Source organism: Populus trichocarpa, chromosome 11, assembly GCF_000002775.5.
Source record: "Populus trichocarpa isolate Nisqually-1 chromosome 11, P.trichocarpa_v4.1, whole genome shotgun sequence".
NCBI classification, from domain to species: domain Eukaryota; kingdom Viridiplantae; phylum Streptophyta; class Magnoliopsida; order Malpighiales; family Salicaceae; genus Populus; species Populus trichocarpa.
In genome coordinates, this window is record NC_037295.2 from 479965 (window position 1) to 505248 (window position 25284).

Genomic DNA, 25284 nt, shown 5'->3' on the forward strand with positions numbered 1-25284 from the left:
AAAATGTTTTTTTAACTTATAATTTAAAGATTCATTAAAATATTCATATTAACTTATAATTTTATAAAATATTTTATTGAAAACAAGTAGAATAAATTTAGGAAAACATATTCCAGTAAAATATTTTATACAAAACATGCCGATGACTTATTATTTTGAGAGAACTTAAGGTTAAATATACTTTTGCTTATTTGTTTTATGGATCCACTGAGAGTAGAGAAAAAACTCAAAGCACATGTAGCCTGAATTCTAGAAGACCGCTCACTCCTGGATGAATGCTATTGCTTCTTCTTTCTATTTTCTTTTTTATTCAATATTCTATTCTCTCTGGTTATTTAATTATCAGTAAATTATTCTATTAAAAATTTTCACTCTAATTAACCTGTTATATAAAAAGTTACTCTTATAACTCTATCAAAAAAAAGAATCCCATAACTAATGCCGAACACAATTTTACTTCTGAGAAATGCGCACAAATTTCAACTTGACATAATTCACTATTCTACTATAATACGACTTCCACACTTGCTCTCAAACATATTCCTACCACAATCTCATGTACTCGTCTACAGAAAACCACTATTGATCAACCTGCGCCGGAACATATTCCTGCCTCAATCTCATGCACTCGTCTACAGAAAGCCACTATTGATCAATCGAATACCAGAAGCCGAAATGCTTTCTTTCAGCTATGATGCGATAATTGTTGGCACCATTCTCTTGATCATGCATAGTCAAGGTAACTCTGTCTCCCTGCCTAAGCCTTTTCTGAAGAACATAGATGCCCCATTGACCAGATATCCAAGGTTTGGGATACTTACCTTCGTTGCGAACCGATATCTTCAGTCTCCAAGGTTGGTCTAGCATGTCAACTGCATCGAATTCAACTGAATTTTGACCAGCGGGCAAGGAGAAAGCCCACAAGCTCTCGGTCGGAAATTCAAGTCTTTTATTACTTGTGTCACTTCCCGATAACAGTTTGGCCATCACCTCCATTTCTAGGGTTCGGCTGAGAAAAATGTGCAGATGGTTAATTTGAAGAATTTCAAGGAGGGATAGTGATATGGAAGTTGGATATATATTGATAGATTTAAGTCGTATTTATAAAGTTGATCTTTATGAACCTCAATCTCCCCGATTATTAAATTCTAGAACTTGGATTGGGACATGCACAGAAGTTTCTGGTGATCTTTCAAATGGTCATTGACCTGAGTTTTTTTTACTTTAAAAATGAAAGTGGAGTCAAGTGGCATGCAAGGTTAAAAAATACGGTTCAATTATATGATTAACTGTTAATAAGAAAATAAATTCTTAATTACAATTGTTTATAGTGTAGGTTTCAATTGTTTATTACATAAGTTACTTTTAAGATTTGAAGGATGAACAAAGATAAGGCCTTCTTCTAGAATAATAAAAAACACCTTTGAAGTTTATGATAAGAAGAAGAATTGGAAAACACGCAAATAAAAGTTCGATTATAGATAAATTACAGAGCTAAATAAAATTAATTACAAATATCAATCCTACCCACATATTTGCTTAGCTATAAAAATACCTAAATAAAAGTAATAATAATTAAGGGTCCACTAGTTTCAGATAAAATAATTTTTAATGTTTATCTTAAAAAGTATTTTTACATAAAATATTTTATATGTAAAATGTTCATGATGAGATGGTAATAATAATTGTGCCATAATAGTTGTTATAAAAAATAAAAAATAAAAAAGATGATAGTGAATTTTTTTTGGAGGTGGTTAACAATAAGATGGTAATAAAAAAATAATTATAATATTAGAATAATGGTGACATGGTGAAAAGATATATAGTAACAGTGATTGATTGATAATAATATTATAATGATGATAGTTACATGAATAATATTTATCATGCATGCAACGAAAGGAATATCGTTTTCAATTGTTTATTACATTCGTTTGCAATTAAGATTTGAAGTATGAAAGAAAAGAAAATTTAAGGCTTTCGTGTAACACCTTGAAAAAAAAACAAATTTGAATATAAATGATGTCAAAATCAACATCACCGTTGGCTTTCAGTGTTGCTTGTTATAATAGTGATTTGGTGACATTAACTGACTGGTTGAGATTGTAGTTTTGATTGTTTTTTAAAGTGTTTTTTTGTGTTAAAATGTATTAAAATAATATTTTTTTTATTTTTTAAAAATTATTTTTGAGATCAGCGCATCAAAACGATTCAAAATATACAAAAAGAATTAATTTTTAGCAAAAAGAATTAAATTTTGGTGGAACGCGGGCCCTCTAAAGCTAAACAATTTTGGTTTATGTGTTAAAAGCATTTTAAAAAAAGTTTAATTTTTTATATTTTTATATTATTTTGATTTATTAATATCAAAAATAAATTTTAAAAAATAAAAAAAATTATTTTAATATATTTTCAAATAAAAAATACTCATTAAAACAACCGCTACTATAATATTAAATGAGATTTAATGGAATTATAGGTTATTTTATTTTATTTCATGGAATTGGATTCAACAATATTTAGGACTATATAATGTATATTTATATTAAACTCTAGCTTTAGAATAGGTATTAGTAATTTTTAATATATATCTTTAGCATGCAGCTCGACTCTGCTCGGTTCACTTCACTCCTCTCGCTCTGCTTCCCCATGCTCCAGCATCTGTATAAATGAGGCACAAACTACAACAATTACATATCAATCCTTATAGGGCTGCTTTATATATAATTCTCTCTGTTACTAAAAAAATAAAAAAATAAAAACAGAAAGGTTGAAACATTGAATATCAAAACCAGATATACTCTCATTGCTCTGTTTTGCTAGATTAGCAGCAACAAAATTGCCTTGTCTAAGTACATGACTAAAAGGTGCCCTTTTCACTTTTTTTTTTTTATTATTATTAATATAGATATCCGGACTAGTTTGTGCGTATCTCAATTAATCCCACAAGTCTTAAAATTATTAATCATATAAGCTTCCGGTGATCCTAAAATTTATGAAATGTGATGTACAAATAATATTAAGTTTCTTAGCATTTAACAATTTTTAAATAAAATATATTTATTAGTTTACTAGTTCGAGAGAGAGAGAAAATACATAAAAGACAATAAACAGTTCCTTTAAAATTTCTTACCCCTCCTTTCTAAAAAATATTAATAATTATCCTTGTAAAATTTAACTTCATTAGTCTAAGTGTTTTTGTTACCATTTTTTTTGTTTTGAATTTAACTCTTAAAAAGATGATAATTATCTTGTAATTAAATAGATATAGGTTTCAATTGTTTATTAAATACGTTGCTATTAAGATTTGAAGGATGAAACAAATATAAGGCTTTCTAGTGTAAACCCTGACCTCTGCACGGTCATCTGCCCTATCACCACCACCAATCTACCTCGCCACCACCGATAACCATCCTTCTTTCGGGCCACTGCCTTCTACACCACCCTCCAACTCCACTTCCGACCATCATCAAACCCTCCCTTCAAACCAACCACTACTGGAGCCCAGCCGCCACAACCCACTGTCCAGCACCCACACACAAATCACCATCGCCAACCAGCTGTAGATCCAAACAAAATACTATATGCATGCATCACTATCTTTCTTGAACTCTCACACCACTAACCTGGCTTTGTACTTTAATCCTCCTACTCACTTGCTCAACTCATTTGATTATAACTAGAAATGGAGGTGATGAACAAAATTCTCTCGGCCTTCCCCGTGCCTGATGGTCCGAACTCGGTCGAATTTGTGGCATATATATGACAAACTAGAACAGCAATGGAGACTTAAGGTCTCCTTCTGCAGTGAAGGTAACTAGGGAAGTATCTGAAACCTTGACTAAAGGGCGAATTAATGAGATGACTATGTTCGTCAGAAGGGGCTGGAGAAAGGAGTTAATGCTATCTTGACCATGCATGAGCAAGAGAATGGCGAAAGAATTTACTGTATCAGAGCTGAAAGAAAGTTTTCGGTTTCTGGTATCCAATTGATGATAAGCAATAATGAGGTATGTTTATTTTTATGTTTTAAAAAAATTTAAATTTTTTTTGTTTTTTTATTTCAAATTAATATATTTTTTTTATTTTTAAATTATTTTAATGTTATGATATAAAAATAATTTTAAAAAATAAAAATATATATTATTTTAATAAACAATGATCTTAACTACATTCTCAGATACTCTCCAAACAAATTGAACATATCCCCATGTCTAGTGTGATAGGCAAGCAGAATCTATCTTTTGGAGCTGTCTGAATTAAAATGCAATACGTGTCTGTCTAGAAGAAAGGAACTCCTAGCTAGTCGTAAGAATAACTGTCCCTATGAATTTGTTGCCTGCAGTATACCTGGGTGTTCTGTCCTTTGGCTTTTTGTTGAAGAAAATCTAACTATCTTTTGGCTTTTTGTTGAATAACTGTCCCTATGAATTCGTGAAAGTGATTGGGTACAAAATCTAACTATCTTTTGGCTTTTTGTTGAAGAAAAAAAAACAGAGAGGAGGGGCAACCAGAGAGAGAGCAATAAACATACACACTTGGTCCACCAATTCGAATATGAACACAAGAAAAAGAAAAGAAAAGGTGACATGTCAATTAAATGCCAAAGCAGATGAAATGTTCAGAACATTAATAAACAAATATGTTCTTTCTGTTTTTTCTCGCAGGCAAAGAACATCAATTTGACGTAAATTGTGAGTTTTGATGCATGTTTTCCTCATTATCACGACCATTCGTCGTGAAAGATCCAATAAAGAATAGAGATAGAAGAAGAAAGCAGATTGTGGGCTACATTTGTTTTCTTTCTATCATAGTGCGCATCTTTTGAGGTCCTACTTGTTTTTGACGGATGTGCAATCTATTCATTGCTGATAAAGTTAGTTATAATTGTTTTTTAAAATATTTTTTATTATATTAAAAATAATATTAATATATCAAAATAATCTAAAAATATTAAAAAATATTAATTTGAAAAAAAAAGAAAAAAAAAGCTTGATGTATATGTTTGCATATTCAGTTTGGTGCATTAAAAAGCTGAGATGGTATTGGAATACCAATTTTCTTTTTTTTCCGGATGTGTTAATGGCATGGTTGATATATATGCTTGACTTTTAAGTTTAGAAGGTTATCTCTAGTATAATAATAATTATTTTTTAATATATTTTATTTTGCTTGAAAATATATCAAAATAATATTATTTTTTTATTTTTAAAAATTTATTTTTAATATCAACATATCAAAACTATAAAAAAAACAATAAAAAATTAAATTAAAACAAAAATTAAATTAAAATTTAATGTCAAACATAGTGTGGACACTTTCACTTCTTTTTCTTTATTTCTTGCTGCCAGAACCCCTCATTGTCTAATCAGACCTTAAATAAAACAACCTTCGTGTTCGTCGTCGTATATTCGGCAACAAGGGCCAGTATTGCAGTTAATTTATTCAACAAAGAATCATGTTGCAATTACTGAGAAAGGTTAAGCCATGTTAAAGAATCATTTCAACCCAATAGCTTAAACTGTTAGGTAAGGTTTCAGGATATGATTTATATTATTCTCTAACACACCCCCTCAAGTGAAAGCCCTTTGGGCTTGAAACTTGCACAAGTTCACATTACCTTGTGCTTAATTTTTATCAAATAAATAGGTATGGTGAGATTCGAACTCGTGACCGCTTGGTCATCAAGGCTCTGATACCATGTCAAAGAACCATCTCAATCCAATAGCTTAAGCTGTTAGGTGATGTCCCAGGATATGATTTATATTATTCTCTAACAAGCCACATGCATAAACATTAAAAAAAAAAAAAAAAAAAAAAAAAAAAAAAAAACACCGATGAAAAAGAGATGGAATCTGTGTTCTATCAGCTTTTGTCACTTTTTTCTAAGAAAAAAGAAAAGGAAGTTAGATATAGACCTTCCTTTGCCCTTTTTGTCTCCTGTCACATGCATGCCCATGTTTTTTTCTCCGCGTATATTTAATTAGAGACTTTACTTCATTGTTTTTATTTGTTTACTTTGGGTGGAAGTTTTTACTAATTTTATAAATGATTTAGATTTTCTTGAGTTTGTTTTTTTCATTATTTATTGAATTTTTGTGGCTAGTTTTTAAAGTTGATATTTTTCAATTTCATCTTTAAATATTTAAAATATTTTTTAATAATTTATAAAACTAGAATTATTTTTCAATTTCACCTCCTTTAATTTTTTTTATCTTTCAAGTTTTGGTCCATATTTTTTATTGTTATTTGTTTTTTTATAATAATTTTAAAATTGATTTTCTTTTCTTACAATTTCATCTTCCTTAACCTTTTTCATTTTACTATCAATTGTTTATCACATACATATGCTATTAAGATTTGAAGGATGAAACAAAAGAAAAATAAAGTTTTCTAGTGTTAAACCCTTAAAAGAGAAGCAACATATTGAAGTTGATGATAAGAAAACGTGATGGAAAATGTCATAACCCATTTAGGCCTTTTCTGGGAGACAACCCCAAAAGGATATCAACCCGGAAAGTACTAGTGATCTCTCATATTCATACAAGGCTAAGATTGTTGAAAGAAAGGTTATTGATCATGATTGGCCATGTTTGTTTGATTAAAATTATGCTGAACTCACTATCCTTATATTACATGTTCATCTTTCTTATGCCAAAGGGTGTTGCTCAAGTGATAAGTTCCATTTAGACAAGATTTTTATGGGCTAGAGTCTTTGATGCATGAGAAATTTGTAACATTCCATGGAATATAGTTTTGAGAGATGAGAAAAGGAGGCTTAGGTGTGAGAATTTTTGTAAGTAAAAGATATAGCCAGGTTGTTTAAATGGTTGCAGAGGGTAAGAGATCAGAATAAAAGGAACTATGCAAAGGAATAGTTCCACCGAATATTGCAATGTTCTTGTTAGAGGAAAGTTCTAGCATTAGGAAATCCTCATGTTTTCTTATGAAATTTTGTAGGAAATTTGGCTTTTTAGAAATAAATTGAATTTTGATAATGAGATGCTAGATTGAAATATAGTTTTTGAGTTGATTCTTCATTGCTTAGTATCATTGTTAAAGACAATGAATGGTAATTTTAATTATATAGGAGTGGACTTAGTCAGAAGATGAGATTGAATACTGAAATGGACAAATAAGTAATGATTTCATTATATGGCTATAATCCTATTTTAATTTTAATGTTCTCATGTAAACCTTTTATGTTTTTCTTGTTTTTGTTGGTCTGTTTTGTTTCAATTATGCTTGTTATTCATAATGTTGTTTGTTGGAATGAAAAAAGCGTTTTTTAGAAGCCTTAAATGACTATGGGATTTTGGGTTTTCTGGACATATTATGGATTCATATTCTTCATGTTCATCCAAAGAATAATTTCATAAATACTAGTTTTAGGGTTTATTTTGATTCAATTCTAGTTTCTACAAGTTAGTATATCATTATTAATAAATAATCTAGGAGTGCTAATACCTTTCATAACAACTAGTCTAAAAATAAAGATAATTAATAAACAAATCTCATTCCTTTTTTCCTGGGTTTGAAGGTCATCTAATTAATTTATTCTTTAACTAAAGTTTTTTTTTTTTTTCTGTGAAAGACTTGAAGATACATTTCAACGCGGTGCATTTTTATAATATTGGTTTCAAAATCTAAATTAAAAAAAGTTAATCATCATATTCATCCTCTTAATCAATGTTTATACCCGACTTTGAATTCCATATTGAATTCCATATCTAAGACTACAAACAAATGCATGAACAAAATCACTGAAAAATCTTTTACGTACCCAAAAATAAAGAAAAGAAATTGTCATGTCCATGGCTGTCATGAGATTGGGTGTATTTAGACTAGAAATGGTGAAAAAGGAGAAAAACGTGTGCCGACAGTGATCTACGGTTGATTGGGCAAGACTTTAGGATGACGATGAACATAGGACAGCCAGGCTGTATAACATTCATTATCTTTCATACTTTTTTTTTTTATTATTAGATTTTATTTTCAAAGGTCTTTTTAATATATTAAAATAATATTTTTTATTTTTAAAAAATTAATTTTTTATATCAACATTTCAAAAAAAATTAAAAATATAAAAATTAATTTTAAATAAAACAATTCAAGATTTTATTTGGCCCTATTTGTTTTTGCGTTTCAAAAGCGCTTTTGAAAAAATTTAAAACTTTTTATTTTTTTCCTTACTTCAAATTAATATGTTTTTGATGTTTTTAAATTATTTTGATGTGGTAATATCAAAAATAATTTTTAAAAAATAAAAAATATTATTTTGATATATTTCGGAATGAAAAACACTTTAAAAAACAATCGCAACCACACTTCCAAATAGACCCTTCTTAGTATTTGTTGAGAGTAAGTTATTGTTGTGTTTTGGTACATTTTAAAAATATATTTATTTTAAAAAAATTAAATTAATATTTTTAATTATTTTAATGTGTTAATATTTAAAATTAAAAAAATAATTAAAAAATATTTTTAAAAACATTTTTTTATCATAATATTAAACACAAACTAGGTCTAACCTCAAGCATGCATAAAAAAACATTCTAGAAAGAAATTCTGATGGCCAATATTATCCATAAAAGCTGAACATACTCGAATATTTCAAAACCTTTTCAATTGTGTTGATGTCTAAAATTAAAAAACAAAAGTTATTTTAATATTTTTAAAAACATTCTTAATCGTACCATGAAATACACACTGCGTCTAGCGTCAAACATGCATAAAAAACACTCTAGAAAGAAATTATGTTGGCCAATATCCATTAAAGCTGCACATGCTTGGATATTTCAAAACCTTTATAGACAAATATATAAAGCTGCACACTGCATGAAATATACACTGCTCTGTTTCATTTTTTGTTCCTCTTGGCCAGTTCCTTTTGTTACTTTTTAAATATTTTTAATTCAACAATATATATATATATATATATATATATATATATAACCAACAATTTTGCAATCTAGCCTTTTCTACATAATAGTAAAAGCTATTATAATTACAAACACAAACTTGATAAATTAATAAATATAATTTTTTTCTTTTGTAAAGCTTATTATTTTCAAATTGATTTTTTTTCAAACGATCTTAAGACTCTTTTATCCTCTTCATATATTTAAAAGAATAAAAAACCTTATCTTTTGTAACTTTCCAGGAGGTTAATTTGTAAATATGCTATTTTATTCATAATATTGTACTCCTTAATCTATCAGTTCATAGCGTGAAACCCTCACAATGGACAAGTTCAAAATCACAAAATGATTGCTGTTTGCCTCCACTTCTTGGGCTGGGCTGCATGCCCAAGTAACAACCATCAGGCTTTCTATTATAGAAGGTTTGGTTATATTAAATTATGTTTCATATTTCATCCGTATTATCAGTATTTATTTGCGCTTCCCTCCTATTATAATTATTTTAGATTAATCAAATAAAATTTTGTTTTATCAAATTAAATATCAAACGCGGATCAAAATCTTTATCACACCATCACGAATCCTCATATCATTAAAAAAACACTATTCAATTCAATCTCAAATAAATTTAATGTGAAAGCATTAATTGTTTTTGTTTTTTTCTAAATTAAGTGACGAAATAAAAAGGTTGATCTTTCTCCTGTCCATGTCCTTGATTCTTTCAAGAAAAAAAGGTTAAATATTTATTTGTTGTTTAAATTTGATCCTTGTAATTTTAATTATTTTTAATTAATAAAATTTCATTTAATTTTACTAAACAAAGCATCAAAATATTTTCAAACTCAATCCCAAATAAATAGAAATCCAAAGGAACAAATCGAAAAAAAAAAGATCAAATGAAAAAAAGCCAAAGGAACAAAGAAGAAAAAAAGAAAAAGAAGAAAACATTTCGGAACATTATTATAATCCACACCCTTTATTTTTTTTTTCTTGTAAGATTTACAAACATATATAGATTGTTAAATGCATATATTGTAGTAATTAACTAGTTTATAGGTAAGTGCTATACTATGGATTAGATTAAAATATTTTTGTATGTAAAAAAAAATATTTTGGTTGTAGAGAACTATTTAGCATTGTTATTAAACTCGGCCCAACATGTCAACCTTGAAACCTCCTGATTCGACTCCTTATCTCATTCGAGTTTAAAATTAAATTGTGTTGGAGTTTTTCTGACATGATCCAGTTGACTTGGCCGGTCTAAAGTCAACCTGATCAATTGATAAAAATGCATGAAGATGAAATTGAGAAAAAAAATTGATGAATTTGACAGAAAAAATCTCTCAACCCAACTTCATGCGAAACCTAGGTTTAAAATGAAACCATGTGATAGTTGCCTTGATGTGGTTCCATCAACTTTGTTGGTCCAAAGACAACCTGATCGATCAGTAAAAAAATTTGAAGATGAAATTGAGAATAAATAATGAGATTGATAAGAAAAAATATCTCTCGATCCAACTCCCTTTCTAGCCCAAGTTTAAGATTAAACCTTGTGAAAATTATCGTATTGTTATCTAATCAACTTAGCCGATTTAGAATGACTCTTGCTCCTACTAAAAAAATATGAAATGTAAAAAAATTGAAAAACAAAGGTTAAATTGAAAAAAAAAAAAGCCCCTTTAAGTTACCCAAGTTTTTTTAGTACACGAGGGTAATTTATCATTAGAATTCATATTATCAATCATTGGCAACATGTCCCCCAGAATGCTGCTCAAAACTGAATTTTCTTTCTTTATTGTTGAGATCCAATTATTTTAGTTATTGAAATTAGTGTTAATTTTGATTTTCTTTTTTTATTATTGAGATCCAGTAACTCTTTCTCTTCTCTGTTAAACCAAGAACTTAAAAATAAAATAAATGAAGTTTTGGAATGAAATTGAATTTGTTCTTAAATTTTGAAAATTGGAGGAACATAATATTTATAATTTGAAAAGGATAAGGACTACATTAAATATTTTACCCAAAGTTTGAAATAGCCACTCATTTCCTCAACGGTTTTCACCTTGGACACTGTTTTTTAATCTCACTCTTTTCTAAAAAAGTTAATTTAAATTGGCTTATAATTCGATCCTATAGAGGTGAAGAAAAATCAATTTATAGTATTTTGTATGGAAATTTATAGTGCAAATTTACATAGTGAATTCCCCACTTATTTTAGAATTTTTTAATTATAAAGAATGTGATGTCTGTAGAATTTTAAATTATTTATCATTTAATAATTTTTAAATAAAATATGTTTATTAGTTTGAGAATGAGAGAAAAAAACATAAAAGACAAACAATTCCTTAAAAATCTCCTACGCATCCTTCCTTTCAAAGGTTAAAATCCCCTCCCTCAACCCTTATTTACACCTTTTAAAGGTTAAATTTTAACCACCTTAAAGATTGCCCTCCCCCATTTTTTTCTCTAAACAATTATAATAATTATCCCCATCAAACACATTCTAAGTGTTTTTGTTACCAATTCGTTATTTTTTAGAATTTAAGTCGTAAAAGGATGATAATTATCGTGTAACTAAATAGATAAAACTATACGTGATGACTAAATAAAATTATTTACGAATATCAATCCTACCCACTTGTTTGCAGTACCTAAATAAAAATAAAAATAACTAAAATTAAGAGGTTCTGCCGATATCAAAAAAGTGTTGTCCATGGTAGCTTGTGTCGCACGTGTGCGGCGTCGTAGCAAAAATATATGTCTCACTTTAAATCTAAAATGTAAATCTATTTGGCAAATATGAGGAGACAAGAAATTCTTGTTGTTTATTGGTAGAAAATGAATGGGAGTCGCCACCTAATATTTTGGTCACTAGGAACCCTAACTGGTCTTAGAGATCGGGTACGGGGACTGGTTGCGTAAAGGGAAGGTATTAGCATCCCCAATACGCCTTACCTAAGGTAAGCTGCATTGTTTGATTGTCTGATAAAAAACTAAGGTGTTATCCTATTTCAATTGTTGGTCTATTTACGGTTCAAGAAAAGTCCTCCTCAATGAGGAGGTCCTTATCTTATCGGGTAAAATCGTAACCGTTCTAACATCTATATAAAAACTATATTTTTAATGTCAGGAATACGTTTTACGTATAAATTCATAATTCCCAATACTAAAGGAAGACAAAAAGATTTTTTTTAGAATTTTTGAAATATTGGTCTAGTTCTCGTGGTTCTAACAAACTTATTGTTAAAGCCAAAGTGCATGCTAATACATATATTTTTTAAAATTTCTTTTGTTGTATGAAAATATGATGTTATGATTTTTTAAAAAAAATTTGGAGAGACTAGGCCGTATGCATTAAAACAAAAACATCCTTTTATATATATATATATATATATATATATATATATATATATATATATTTTGATGTCTTGACGAAAATTGAGTATTTTAATACTGGATTTGTATCTTTACGGTATAAAAATACAAACCAATAGTAAGCCATTTTGATAAAAATATGCAGGAAAATCAACGATATTTTTTAAGGATTTTTCAGAATTTTTGAAAGCAAAACATTTTTTTTTTATGTTTTAACAAAAACCGGGTATTTTAATACTGGATTTGTATCTTTACGGTATAAAAATACAAACCAATATTAAGCCATTTTGATAAAAATATATAGGAAAATCAATAATATTTTTCAAGGATTTTTCAGAATTTTTTTAATTAATTTGTTTTAGATATATATCTATATATAAATAATATATAATATTAGGTGGGCTGGGCTGGGCCGACCCAACTAACTGGGCCGGACTCAGCCTAAAAAGGGTTGGGCCGATCTTGGCCCAGCAGAGATTGGGCCGATCTCGGCCCAACAAAGTCTCCTATTTTTGTCTGGGTCGGACCTGGCCAAAACAGCAGGGATGGGCCAGAATCAGTCTGGCCCACAAAACACATGGCTGGGCCAGAACCAGTCTGGCCCAGAGAAGAAAATACCAACAATGCTGGGCCAGAATCAGCCTAGCCCAGCAACATAACATCAGGGGGGGAATTATTTCCCCCCTCCCCTCCTGCATGCAGAACGTTGTTCGTTCTGCATGCAGGGGAAAAACAACGAAGGTGCAGACAATTAGGGGGGAGAAAAGTTACCTGGCGTGGAGGAGGTGATGCGTTGCTGGTCTGGCTGCTTCGCTGGTGGTGCTGTGGCGGAGGCTGGTGGCGGTGTTGTGGCTCACGGGCGGCGGCTCCAAACAGTAATGTTACTGCTTCAGGCGGTGGAAAAAAAGCTTTTGTTCTTCCCTTCTCCTCCGTTCTCCTTCTCTCCTTCTGCTGCGTTTCCTTTCCCCTTTGGTTTGCTTTGTATCTTTACTGGTTTTTTTTTTTTGGTTTGCTTTCCCTTTCCTCTAATCCTCACAGTCCCTCTCCCGTTTGTGTCTTCCCCAGTTCTTTCCTTTTTGGTCCGTTTTTATCCCTCTCAATTTGGGTTTACTGGTGGTTCCTTTTGTTTCCGGTTCTTCTTCCTCTATTCACTTCCCCTTTTCTTTTTCTTTTTTCTCCCCTCTGTTACGTTACTCTCCTTTCGGTCACTTTCTCTCCTCTCTGCGGTTCGTTTCTTTCTCTCTTTTCCTTTGTTATTTCTCTGCCTCTCCTCTTCCTTTTTCTTTCGCGTGCTGGCGTTGGGGGTATTTATAGGGCAAAAGAGAGCGGGGGCGTCCCTATTGCCACCCTATGGCAGCGCCTGGGGAGCAGGGCTTTGCTGCCCTACCACAGCGCCGAGTTGGCTGGCCAATGGGCGAAGCTGGCAGGGCGCGGCTCCCTTGGTTTTTTCATCATGAGAGTGCATGGGGGGTCGGGTTTCGGCAGGGCATGCGGCGTCCAGGGTTTAATGAAGAAAGAAGAGAAAAATAACACTACCTTCCCCTGCTGCACGTCCAGGGGAAGGAGAAAGGAGAACAGTGTCGTTCAAAACGACACTGTTCTGCCCCTCTTTTTTTTTTTTTACATGAAACGGTGTCGTTTTGGACAAAACACGCCGTTTCATTTAAATAAGGCGCCACACGTCAACTTCCAAATCAGTCCTTAATTTATCTTTTGTTCATTTCAATTGCATCCCTGACAACTTCAATCTTCGCCCTTATAGTTGGCTGCCTTTCCCACTTTGGTCCTTGGTCTCTAATTTATGCAATTTGACCCTCAATTGACCAATAAACTTCTAATTTCTTCAATTTGGCCCCTGATTGGGTTAATTACAGCCCCTCTATTTACGCGCCTTTTTCAATTTGGTCCTTGGTTTCAGATTTCCTCAATTAAGTCCCTAATTGGCCATTAACCTTCAATATTTATGCAATTAAGCCCCTGATTTGACCAAATCAACTCTCAAAAATTATAATTTGACCCCAGAACTTTAATTTCTTCCAATTAAAGCTCAAATTGACTTAAAAATCAATTTTTCTTGCAATCAAACCCTCTATAAATTCAATTAAACCTTCAATAAAATCCAATTGAGTCCATAAACATCCAATTTTGGACTTTTCTCTTCAAATTAATTTTTCTTTTCCAACAAGGCTCTCATCATTCAAGTATATACTGTAAAATTTCACTCCTTGTATTTTTGAACTTCCTTAATCAATTTTTCTGATCCTTTTCTGAACACTCCAACCTCCTATTATTTTTCTAATTTCTTCCGGCTATATATTTATATATTTATTTTTATGGGGGATCCAAAATGGGTTACAACAGCTTGTACGTTCATCGCCAAAAACACCATTGGCTTTCAGTGTTGCTTGTTCTCATAATGATTTGGTCCTGTATCATTATTCAAAGCTATACAACTTAATTTGTCTTTAGCATATCTTAATGGAAGGTGGTTTATTTTATTTATTTATTTAATGGAATTGCATTCAAAATTCATTAATTAATATATAGTAAATTACTTGCAAAGAAAAAACAGAAAGGCTACTCTTAAATGGTGGTCTCAGCGCAAAAGACTTTTTTAGTGAGAGAGGAATTATTATCTATGAGAAAGGTCTGTCCTTTTTGCTGCAAGGATATTAAAATTATACATCAACTTTTCCATCATTCTCTTATAACATAGTTTTTTTTTTTTTTTGATAAATTCTTGAATTGGTTTGGATGTTTAGATTATTTGCCTAGGGATCCAAATCATAACTTGCAAGAATGGTTCGGCTCCATAAAAAATAATTTTTAGTGTCATGCAATTATCCTTCTCCCTAAAGGACTTGACTGATCTATTCGAATAACTCGCAATCGTCTAATATTAGAGTCTAAGACTCCAGATTGAGATGTGATTTTTTACTTTATCTTTTACTATTTGATCTTTTGGTTAAAGTTTTCAGTTAGAAATTTCAGCTACATAAGCTTTAATTTTTTTTAGAATCCTTTATGTATCATGAACTAGACTAATTAGTTTGTTCTCTTGTTTCCTTGCTTTCCTTTTTTATTTTATCTTTGTATTCTTCTTTTTCTTTTAGCTTCCTTTTACTTATAGAACTGCTTTATATATAATTCTCTCTGTTACTGAAAAAAAAAAGGTTGAAACATTGAATATCAAAACCAGATGTACTCTCAACGCTTTGTTTTGCAAGATTAATTAGCAGCAACAAAATTTTCTTGTCGGCCCCGTTTGTTTACTGGAAAGTATTTTTTTTTTAAAGTAAATTTCGGGAAAATAAATTATTTTTCAATGTTCGGTAGTGTAATGGAAAATAAGTTGAAAAATATTTTCAAATGTTTGGTTATGTCATGAAAAATAAGCTGGAAAATAACTTATTAATGTTTTATTTTTTTTCAAGTTTATTAAAATAATGAGGAACAAATCTTACAAATTAAAAAGTTGAATGAGAGTGAAATTGAAAAAAAAAATTCATAAATTATCTCAAATAAAATAAATAATAATCAAAATAATAGAGATCAAATCTAAAAAATAAAAAAATTGAAAGATGAAGAAATTAAAATAATAATAATTAACATTTCATAAATTATTTCAAATAAAATAAGTAACAATCAAAAGAATGATGACCAAATTTGATAGATAAAAAATTTCAATAAAAAAATGATAAGGAAAAAGCAAATAACAATTATAAAAATGAGGATCAAAGTTAATATAAAAATTAAATTCTAAAGGATGAAATATTTAAAACAAAATATATATATATATATATATATATATATATATATATATATATCAATCAAAAGTTTGAAGACCAAATTTGATATAATCAGCAAATAATATAACATTTCTAAATTTTTCACAACTTCCAGAAAATGTTTTCTTTCCAAAATAAAAGGAAAACACTTTCCTGAAAACCAAGCCAAATTTTTCTTTGACTGGAAAGTATTTTTCATTGACCGGAAAGTATTTTCTGTTGACCAACTTTTCTAATGGCAAACAAACACTTAAAAATTTAAAAATTAAATTTTTAAATATTATTTTCCAAAAAACAAAAACACATGAATAAAAAGTTTCCCTTTTCAGCCTCCTTGTCATCATGGTGATTATTTATTATTGAGGCAATTAATAGAATTTGTCTGATTCCAAGATTCAATTAATGGAATTTTAAACACCTTAACTATTGTGCCCTCTCACGTTTTCTTTCTCTAAAAAATATTAATAATTATCCTTGTAAAATTTAACTTGTAATGATTTAAATCATTATCACCAGCACTCCACCATCTCCATTGTCATTGCAGCTACTGCTAATATCCACCATCACCTTCATCACTGGTACTGGTACTGCTCCTCCACCACCACCACCCCGAACAACCATAATCTCTATTAATGCCACCTTCAATTACCATTGCTTCACCACCGCTGTAACAACCACTAACACCTCATTACTCCACCACCGCCCCTTCACATATGCTTTCATGGCAATTCTTTCAAATGGGCTTCAACTTTTTGTCGTACCTTCACTAGGATAGAGACTTCTTACTTCTCCTGTCTTCCTTCTCATTAGCAGCCTCCTCAGCAAACCAAATCCTTTTTTTCCTAACAAAAAATTGAAAGTTAAGAGTTATCTCAATTTGGGGTTTTTTTAGGGTTTAAAAAAACGTGATTAATTGTTTTTCCACTCGTAAATTGCGCAGGTAATTTTATTTTTTAAGTGATATGTTATTTTGTTCCTTTTATGCTGTATTATATATGAAAATAAATGTATTTGTTTTCAAAATTAAAAAATGACTTTCATCCCAGATGTAAATTGTAATTTTAAAAAATAAAATAAAGACAAAGTGAAAAATGATTAAGGCCCGTTTGTTTGCTGAAAAGTAGTTTTCTTTTGGAAAGTGAATTTTGGAAAAGTGAATTATTTTCTGATATTTGGTAGTGTAATGGAAAATAAGTTGAAAAACACTTTCCAGTGTTTGGTTATGTCATGGAAAATGAGTTGAAAAATAACTTATTAATGTTTTATTTTTCTCAAGTTTATTAAAATAATGAGGAACAAATCTTACAAATTAAAAAGTTGAATGAGAATGAAATTGAAAAAAAATATAATTTCATAAATTATCTCAAATAAAATAAATAATAATCAAAATAATAGAGATCAAATCTAAAAAATAAAAAAAATGAAAGATGAAGAAATTAAAATAATAATAATTAACATTTCACAAATTATTTCAAATAAAATAAGTAACAATCAAAAGAATGAGGACCAAATTTGATAGATAAAAAATTTCAATAAAAAAATAATAAGGGAAAAGCAAATAACAATTATAAAAATGAGGATCAAAGTTAATATAAAAATTAAATTTTAAGAGATGAAATTGAAAAATAAATATTCAAAACAAAAAATATATATAGTAATCAAAAGTTTGAGGATCAAATTTGATATAATCAGAAAATAATATGACATTTCTAAATTTTTCACAACTTCCGGAAAGTGTTTTTTGTTGACCAACTTTTCTAATGGCAAACAAACACAAGGAAGTTTGGAAAGTGATTTCCCGAAAACCACTTTCCGGAAAACAAACATAGTCTAAATTACAAAATGCTCAATATAATTTTCCCTTTTAAGTATATAGAAAGAATTGTCAATATAATAAAATTTTATATTTATAAATTTGAATATGGTGTTTCATTGAATAAGAGAATATTATCCTACCCACCTTTATAACTAATTAATAAGTCATGAATTTCACCTCATAGAGGCTAAATTAAATCCATCAATATCTACCTCGGTTACTTGTTGTAGCTTTATTTATCTAATTAATAGACTTTTTTTTTTACTTAATCATAATTAACAAGTTAATGTGCTTGTTCTATTACTCTTCATTGTATTATTTTCTTGGCTTTCCAAACTGAAATAATTAAATTAACCACATTCACATTGTGAGATTGAAATAATCATAAGAAGTTCCCATTTCTAGAATATTTATATATATCCCAACGCTACTTTGCTTGGTTACAATTTGTTTTTGAAGCCTAGTTGTGCTTAAGATGTTTATTGAGAGAGAAACAAAAAAAAAATGAGATAGAAATATTTAAATAACATTAGGTGAGATCAATTGAGTTTTCTCTCTTATTTTTATGTCTTTTTGCTCGCGTGATGAGAATAATAATAGATAATTAACTATATTTTAAAAAAATCATCTTATCTTTCTTATTCATATCTGAAATTTAGAAACATCTCAACTGCATTTATTTTAATTTGAAGATAAAAAGTTTGCATAAAAATAATAAACAAAATTCGAATTTGACCTCAGACTTGATAAATCCTCCAATAGCTTTAATTAACATCTTGAAGGTACTAATATATAAAAAAATTATGTACTTTAATTACATAAACTAAAAAAATTTGAAAAATTTCAACGGAAAATTAGGGAAGATTATATCGGTTATGAAAATTACTGATGGACACAACAATGGAATATCTCCTTTGAAAACTAACATGTTAAGTTTTTTATTTCGTTTATAATTTCATTTGTAGTTTTCAATATCAATAGTTGATGAAATATTGGCATCTAAAAATCAGTTTTAATTATCTTTTTTGTCAGAATTGAAAATTACAGACAGAAAAATTAAATTAGAAACTGTCACTGATTTTTTATAGCTATTTAATGTCACTTGATATACTAAATCTTTCAACCAAAGAAGCTAATGCTAATGTAATTCCAAATTCAAATGTGTGAAGGAAGAAATTTGATGATGACCTGAAACAGAGTGCAATGGATCTGGGTTTGCAAGCTGTTTCTTGGTAGGTTGGGCTTGGTGCTGAAGAGACTGACAGGGTCCTGACTAATGAAGCTTGGAGATTGGATTTCTGTAATTGTATAGAGTTTCTACCCAACAAACAAATTGGAGTCAAAATCATACATTCTCAGTCATATAATTGGAGATATTTACACAAAAACAACAGTTTTTTATATTTGACTGAGGGCAGACGAATATCGAGTGAGTTTTTTACATATTTATTGTATTACTTCTTTAATTATTTTACTATGTTATCCTATTTAGAGATACTAATGCTAATTAGATTATATATTAGCTATTTAGCTTTTCAATAAAGATTCTTTTCTGATTAGGATTTCGATGTAAAAATGGTATAAATAGGAATGTTTAACTTACGTTTTAGAATTATTAATATTCAAAATTTATCAAATCATAGTGTTGTCTGTTGGAGCTCCCTAATTCGATCAAATAGTTAACACTTGAACACACAGAGGACATTTTTTTTGTTTGTTCTTTTTTCCTTCCAACAAGGGCAAATATTATTTTTCTTGTAAACAATTATTGAAAGTGAAGTTACAAGAGGAAGTAATGACAGAGTGCCTATGAAGTTGAAGAGCATCCTTTCAATGGTTTCGGATAAGACCTGGAAGAGGTGTGCCTATGAAGTTGAAGAGCTGCTAGCAGTGTCACGTCTCTGCTGCAATGTTGATAATCCAACATAAATATACGGTGTGTGAGATATTTTATGCCAATCCACTCCGTTCCCTCTCTGACATCGTTTTTCGAGTTCAGGACAGCCTCTGATGGACAAATGCTGGAGTGCGCGGAGTCGTTGGAGACCTTGTGGGAAAGACTTGATGTTTTGGCAATCTGAGATTGTCAAAGATCGAAGTGAAACCAGGTTCTCCACCCATGCTGGTAATTCCATGACTCCTGGACAGTCGTGAATTTCCAGGTTTTGCAATGTTGTAATAAATTGTAGTCCCTCGGGCAGAGATGCCAGCCCTGTGCAGCTTAAAATGCTCAGACTTTTAAGTGCAGAGAGATGTTGCAAGCCATTTGGCAAAGACACCAGATTTGAACAATACATAATAGTTAGGCGTTCAAGGGCTGTGGCATGTTGCATCCGACTCGGCAGAGAAGTCAAGCTGTGACAATTCTCAATGGAGAGTGATCGCAGCGAACTCAATCCTTCTAGGCTTTCCTCTGGCAGGGAGACTAAATTAGGACACTCGATAATCTCCAAGGACTCCAGAGAAGTCAGATTTGTCAAACCATGTGGCAAAGAGTGTAGCTCCTGAAACCAGCCTATTCTTAGAAACTTCAAGTTCTGGAGTTGTCCAACATTTGCAGGCAATGAACGAAGTTTGGGACAGAAGGAAATTGTCAAAGACAAGAGAAGCAAGTTGTTTTCTATGAGTGCTTTTGGTATATAGAGTAACTCCGGAAAATTGCCAATAATGAGAGTGGAGATTGATCGTAGCTGTGCTACAGACCGTAGCATCACTGGGTGGCAGTTTCTGATCTCTACATGTTGAAGAGATGGAAACCATGGCATGGTGATCAAAACTGGGCAGTTAATGATAGTTAATTTGTTCAAGCAAGTGAATGCTTCCACAGGATTGGTGCTCCAGGTTTCCAACTTAGGAAAATCTTTGAGAGAGAACTCGGTCAATGATGAAAAAGCTCTCATGCCACCAAAGAACTCATTGCCGATGTTCACTACAGAATCCATTCCTTGGATACGGAGAACTTTCAGCAGCGGCAATTCCCCAAGCGTGGGGAGGCTTTCACAATTTGTGCAGTTGGCTAACTCAAGTTGTATCAGATTGCAGAGGGCGGCTGCGTTCATCCAATCTGGAAACTCAGTTCCTGGATAGCCATTCACAAACAACTTCTTTATCCTGGAGTTTGGCTTCAATGTTGAATGAAGTAAAATCCTTGCAGTTTCAACACTATGATGTCCTGTTTGGCTTCTTGGATCCCTCATGTTACCACTCAGCTTATGTTCATCAGCATCAGCATCTCCCCATGACAATCCCAACGAGTTAAGTTGCATATTTTCGAAACAATAATGATGTCCAGGCCCAGGAAATTTTTTTGCAGATAATACATTCTCGAGGTGTTTAATTTTCAGTTCACCTCGAAGATTTTGTAGCTTTAGTAACTCATATAGGCCATCCTCCCATGTTTTGCCAACTATAAATATAGGCAAGGTCTGAAGATTTCCCAATGCCCCAATAAAATCTGGCAAGCGAGCAAGTCTTGCACAGTTTTCTATCTTCAGATGTCTCAGGCTGGTCATCATTCTCGTCCTTTTGGGTAACTTTTGAAGAATATAGCAACTTGATAAATCTAGTGTCTGCAATTGGAGGTTACAAATAGATGCTGGTAATTTTTCAATTGGAGTGTCGGACAGATCAAGATATCTCAGGCATGTCAAGTCACCAATGGATTTGTGCAAAATTTTTATGCCAAACCCACTCAAATTCAGAATTCTGAGGTACTTGAAGCTTGAAATTAAATTCCTGACGGATTTCTCTGATGCATCTCCTAGAGATAACAACTTGAGGGTACGCAATCCCTTTGCTCCGTACAAGGCTCCAGGAACCCGGTTGGATGAAGAATAGCAATCAACCACAGCATGTCTAACTTTTGTGGAGTGGCTCAGTTTCAAGGTCCCTTGTTGTTCAGTCTTCCCTGTAGTGAGGAATTCATTACCAGCAACTGATATAGCAAGACCATGAATAAGATCATGCATTTTGATCCTTGTTGTGCTGCTGTCATCACATCCACTCACCACTTCTAACAAAGACATCCTTAGCAGATCAGTGAGATAGTCGGAGCCGATGTCTTCAGGTTCGGACACCAGATCATGATCGCATTGAACTAATCCCCCGGCTATCCATTGATGGATCAACTTTTCCTTGCATATTTCAAATTTCTTCGGAAAAACCGCACAATAAGCAAAACATCTCTTTAAATGTGATGGCAGATGATCGAAACTCAACCTTAGGATCTGTATTATTTTATTGTCCTGTCTATCAAGATTCAATAATTCGCTCCCTTGCACCCGCAACCACTCACTTTCTTCGCGTTTGAACCGCATTAAGCTTCCAAGAACTTTCGCTGCCAAAGGCAATCCTTTGCACTTGTCAATGATCTGTTTTCCAACAGGTAGTAAGTTTGGAAAATCATTTTCATCTCCATCAGGAAAGGCCCGCTGCTTGAACAACACCCAGCAATCATCCTCAGACAGGGCTTCCAAATGGTAAGGGGGGCTAGTGCTCATTATGGATGCTACATTCCAGCTCCGGCTGGTGACAATAACTCTGCTTCCATTTGTACCATCCCCTAGCAGATTCCTTACTTTATCCCATTTATCTGGATCCTCATTCCAAACATCATCCAACACAAGGACAAATCTTTTTCCGTGCAATGCTTTCCGCAATTGTGACTGCAGCAAACCCATCTGGGATATCGAATAATGCTCGCCCTTCTGGACATAAGCCAACACTTGACTCATAATCTTCCTAGGATTAAAATCATCATCATATAGGGAGATCCAAATCTTCAAATCAAAATGCTTGTTCACTCTCTCATCATTGTAGGCTAATTGAGCAACGGTTGTTTTTCCAATACCTCCAATCCCAATTATAGGAATCACTCGGAAATCAGTATTAGATGCCAATAACATTTTCACAACCTTTTCCACATCCTCTTTTCTACCACAAACTTCAGACTCAACTATGTGAGGTCCAGTTTCTCTTCCTTCTCTATTACCAGTCTGTGGTAGTCTCGACATCAGATGGAACCCGCCCATCTCCGTCGATATATCGTCCAATCTCTCCCTAATCTCTCTCAGCTTACGAAAGTTTATGAAATAATTTGGAATTGATTCAACAGTATGAGAAGCCAACCGTACCTTTCTATTCATCAGCTCACCAAATTCCTCTGCCCAAAGCTTTCCTTTACCGAGTATTCCCGTGTCGTAACTCGGAGAATATGTGACGCGGTCACTTTGGAGCACTTGTTTGGACAAAACTCGAGCATAGATCATGTCCCATGGGAAGCGGTCACTTTCGAGCACTTGTTTGGACAAAACTCGAGCATGGATCATGTCCAATAAATCTTCAGCATCATAGGCCACATCTTTAAGTTTTTGCAGCCAAATCTTGATCTGCTTATCTCCATGTTGTCTCTCCTCTGCATCTTCGATCACACCTTGAATTATGGGAAGCCTATTCTGCAGCTTTTGCATCTCCTTCTCGTAATCTCCTCCAGACGTTAACTCTCTGATGATCAGAAGAGCCAACTTATCAAACACCGCCTGTAAAAGGGGAGATACAACTAAAGCATCCATGATGATATTCTAGCAATCTGCCAGTAGACACAAAATGAAAGGTGAATTGAGCAAATAACAGGGAAAGGGTTTTTCTTTTTCCTTATTTCTATCTCTCTTCCTTCCAGCTTCCTTCTTGCTTTTTGCCTCTCTGCTTCTGCCTGGAACCTTCCGTGGACCTTGATGATAAGACTTTGACTGCTGTCCACAAAAATTCATGTCTAATATTGTTTTTCTAAATTTATTATATGACACCATTCTAAAAAATTATTGTTTTTATTCGACTGCTAAATATTAAACCAGTTTTTTTTAATTAATATAAATATTCGAAACAGCTTGTACGTATCTCAATTAATTTCACAGATTCTAAAATTAACAATCATATAAACCTCAAGTGGTCCTGAAGTTTGTAAAACTCGAAAAGAATAATCTTTAAAGAGCAAATTCAAGACCTAACTAGTTAAACTACACCTCTCAATATTAATATTAAACCTCTGTTTGCTTGGCTTTGTAGTGTGATATATTGATATTTTATAAAAATAATTTTTAATTAAAATAATTTTTTTTTTCTACAAGTAGATTAAAACATCATCTTTTTCATCATTCTAGTCTTTTTGGAAATTTTAACTGTATAAACTCTGATCTTTTTTAAAATCCTTAATATATCACAAACTAGACTAACTAGTTTGGTCGTTTCTCGTTTCCTTGCTTTTGTTTTTTTTTTTTTGTCTTTATATTCTCCTTTTTCTTTTATCCTCTGTTTATTTGTAATACTGATTTATATAATTCTCTCTGTTACTTGAAAAAAAAAAAAAAAAGGTTGAAACATTGAATATCAAAACCAGATGTACTCTCAATGCTCTGTTCAGCTAGATTAGCAGCAACAAAATTTCCTTGTCTAAGTACATGACTAAAAAGTTGCCCTTTTCAGCCTCCTTGTCATCATGGTGATTAAATTTATTCTTGAGGCAATTAATAGAATTTGTCTGATTTCAAGATTCAATTAATAGAATTTTAAACACCTTAACTATCGTGCCCTCTCACGTTTTCTTTCTCTAAAAGATATTAATAATTATCCTTGTAAAATTTAACTTCACTAGTCCCATCAAACACATTCTAAGTGTTTTTGTTACCAATTAATATTTTTTTAGAATTGAACTCTAAAAAGATGATGATTATCTTGCAATTAAATAGATAAAAGGTTTCAAATGTTTATTACATACGTTGCTATTAAGATTTGAAGGATGAAACAAAGATAAGGCTTTGATCAAGTGTAAAACATTAAAAAAAACAAACTTGAACTTTAATATAAGAAAAAAAGTAATGGAAAGCACACAAATAAAAGTTCAAATATAGAGCTAAATAAAATTAATTACGAATATCAGGTTTATTTATTTATTTGATGGAATTGGATTCAAATTGCATTAATATACAGTAAGTTACTTGCAAAAGAAATTGTCATGTCCATGGCTGTCATTGAGAAATATGTGCCATTAGTGGTCTAAAGTCTAAAGCATGCGCCAAAAACTCTTTAGAAAGAACTGTTCGTTCTATTTGGCAATTCTTGCATCATCACGCACGTATATAAATGACTCCTTACGCTCTGTTTCATCTTTTGTTCCCTTTGGCCAGTAAGCAAAGGGAGGCAAGGAAATATTTCAGCCATCAAAATAGTTGATTTTATATTAAATAATTTTATATAATGATTTATATTAAATAATTTCATATAATGAAAAAAGTTTAAATTAGTTTTTTTAAAAAAACTTTTTTAAAATAATAGATCTAAACTTGGGAAGATTTTTGTTTCTAGATTGATTTTGAGTTTTAAGATAATG

At 31.3% G+C, this 25284-nt stretch overlaps 1 protein-coding gene across 1 annotated transcript; it reads right to left on the minus strand.

Moving 5' to 3' along the window:
- Positions 1-19765: 19765 nt before the first annotated feature.
- On the minus strand, positions 19766-23227 carry LOC18111224 (putative disease resistance protein RGA4). The gene has a single exon (XM_006389534.3). It carries the CDS (start codon positions 23225-23227, stop codon positions 19766-19768), a length of 3462 nt encoding a protein of 1153 aa, XP_006389596.3.
- Between the last annotated feature and the right edge of the window lie 2057 nt (positions 23228-25284).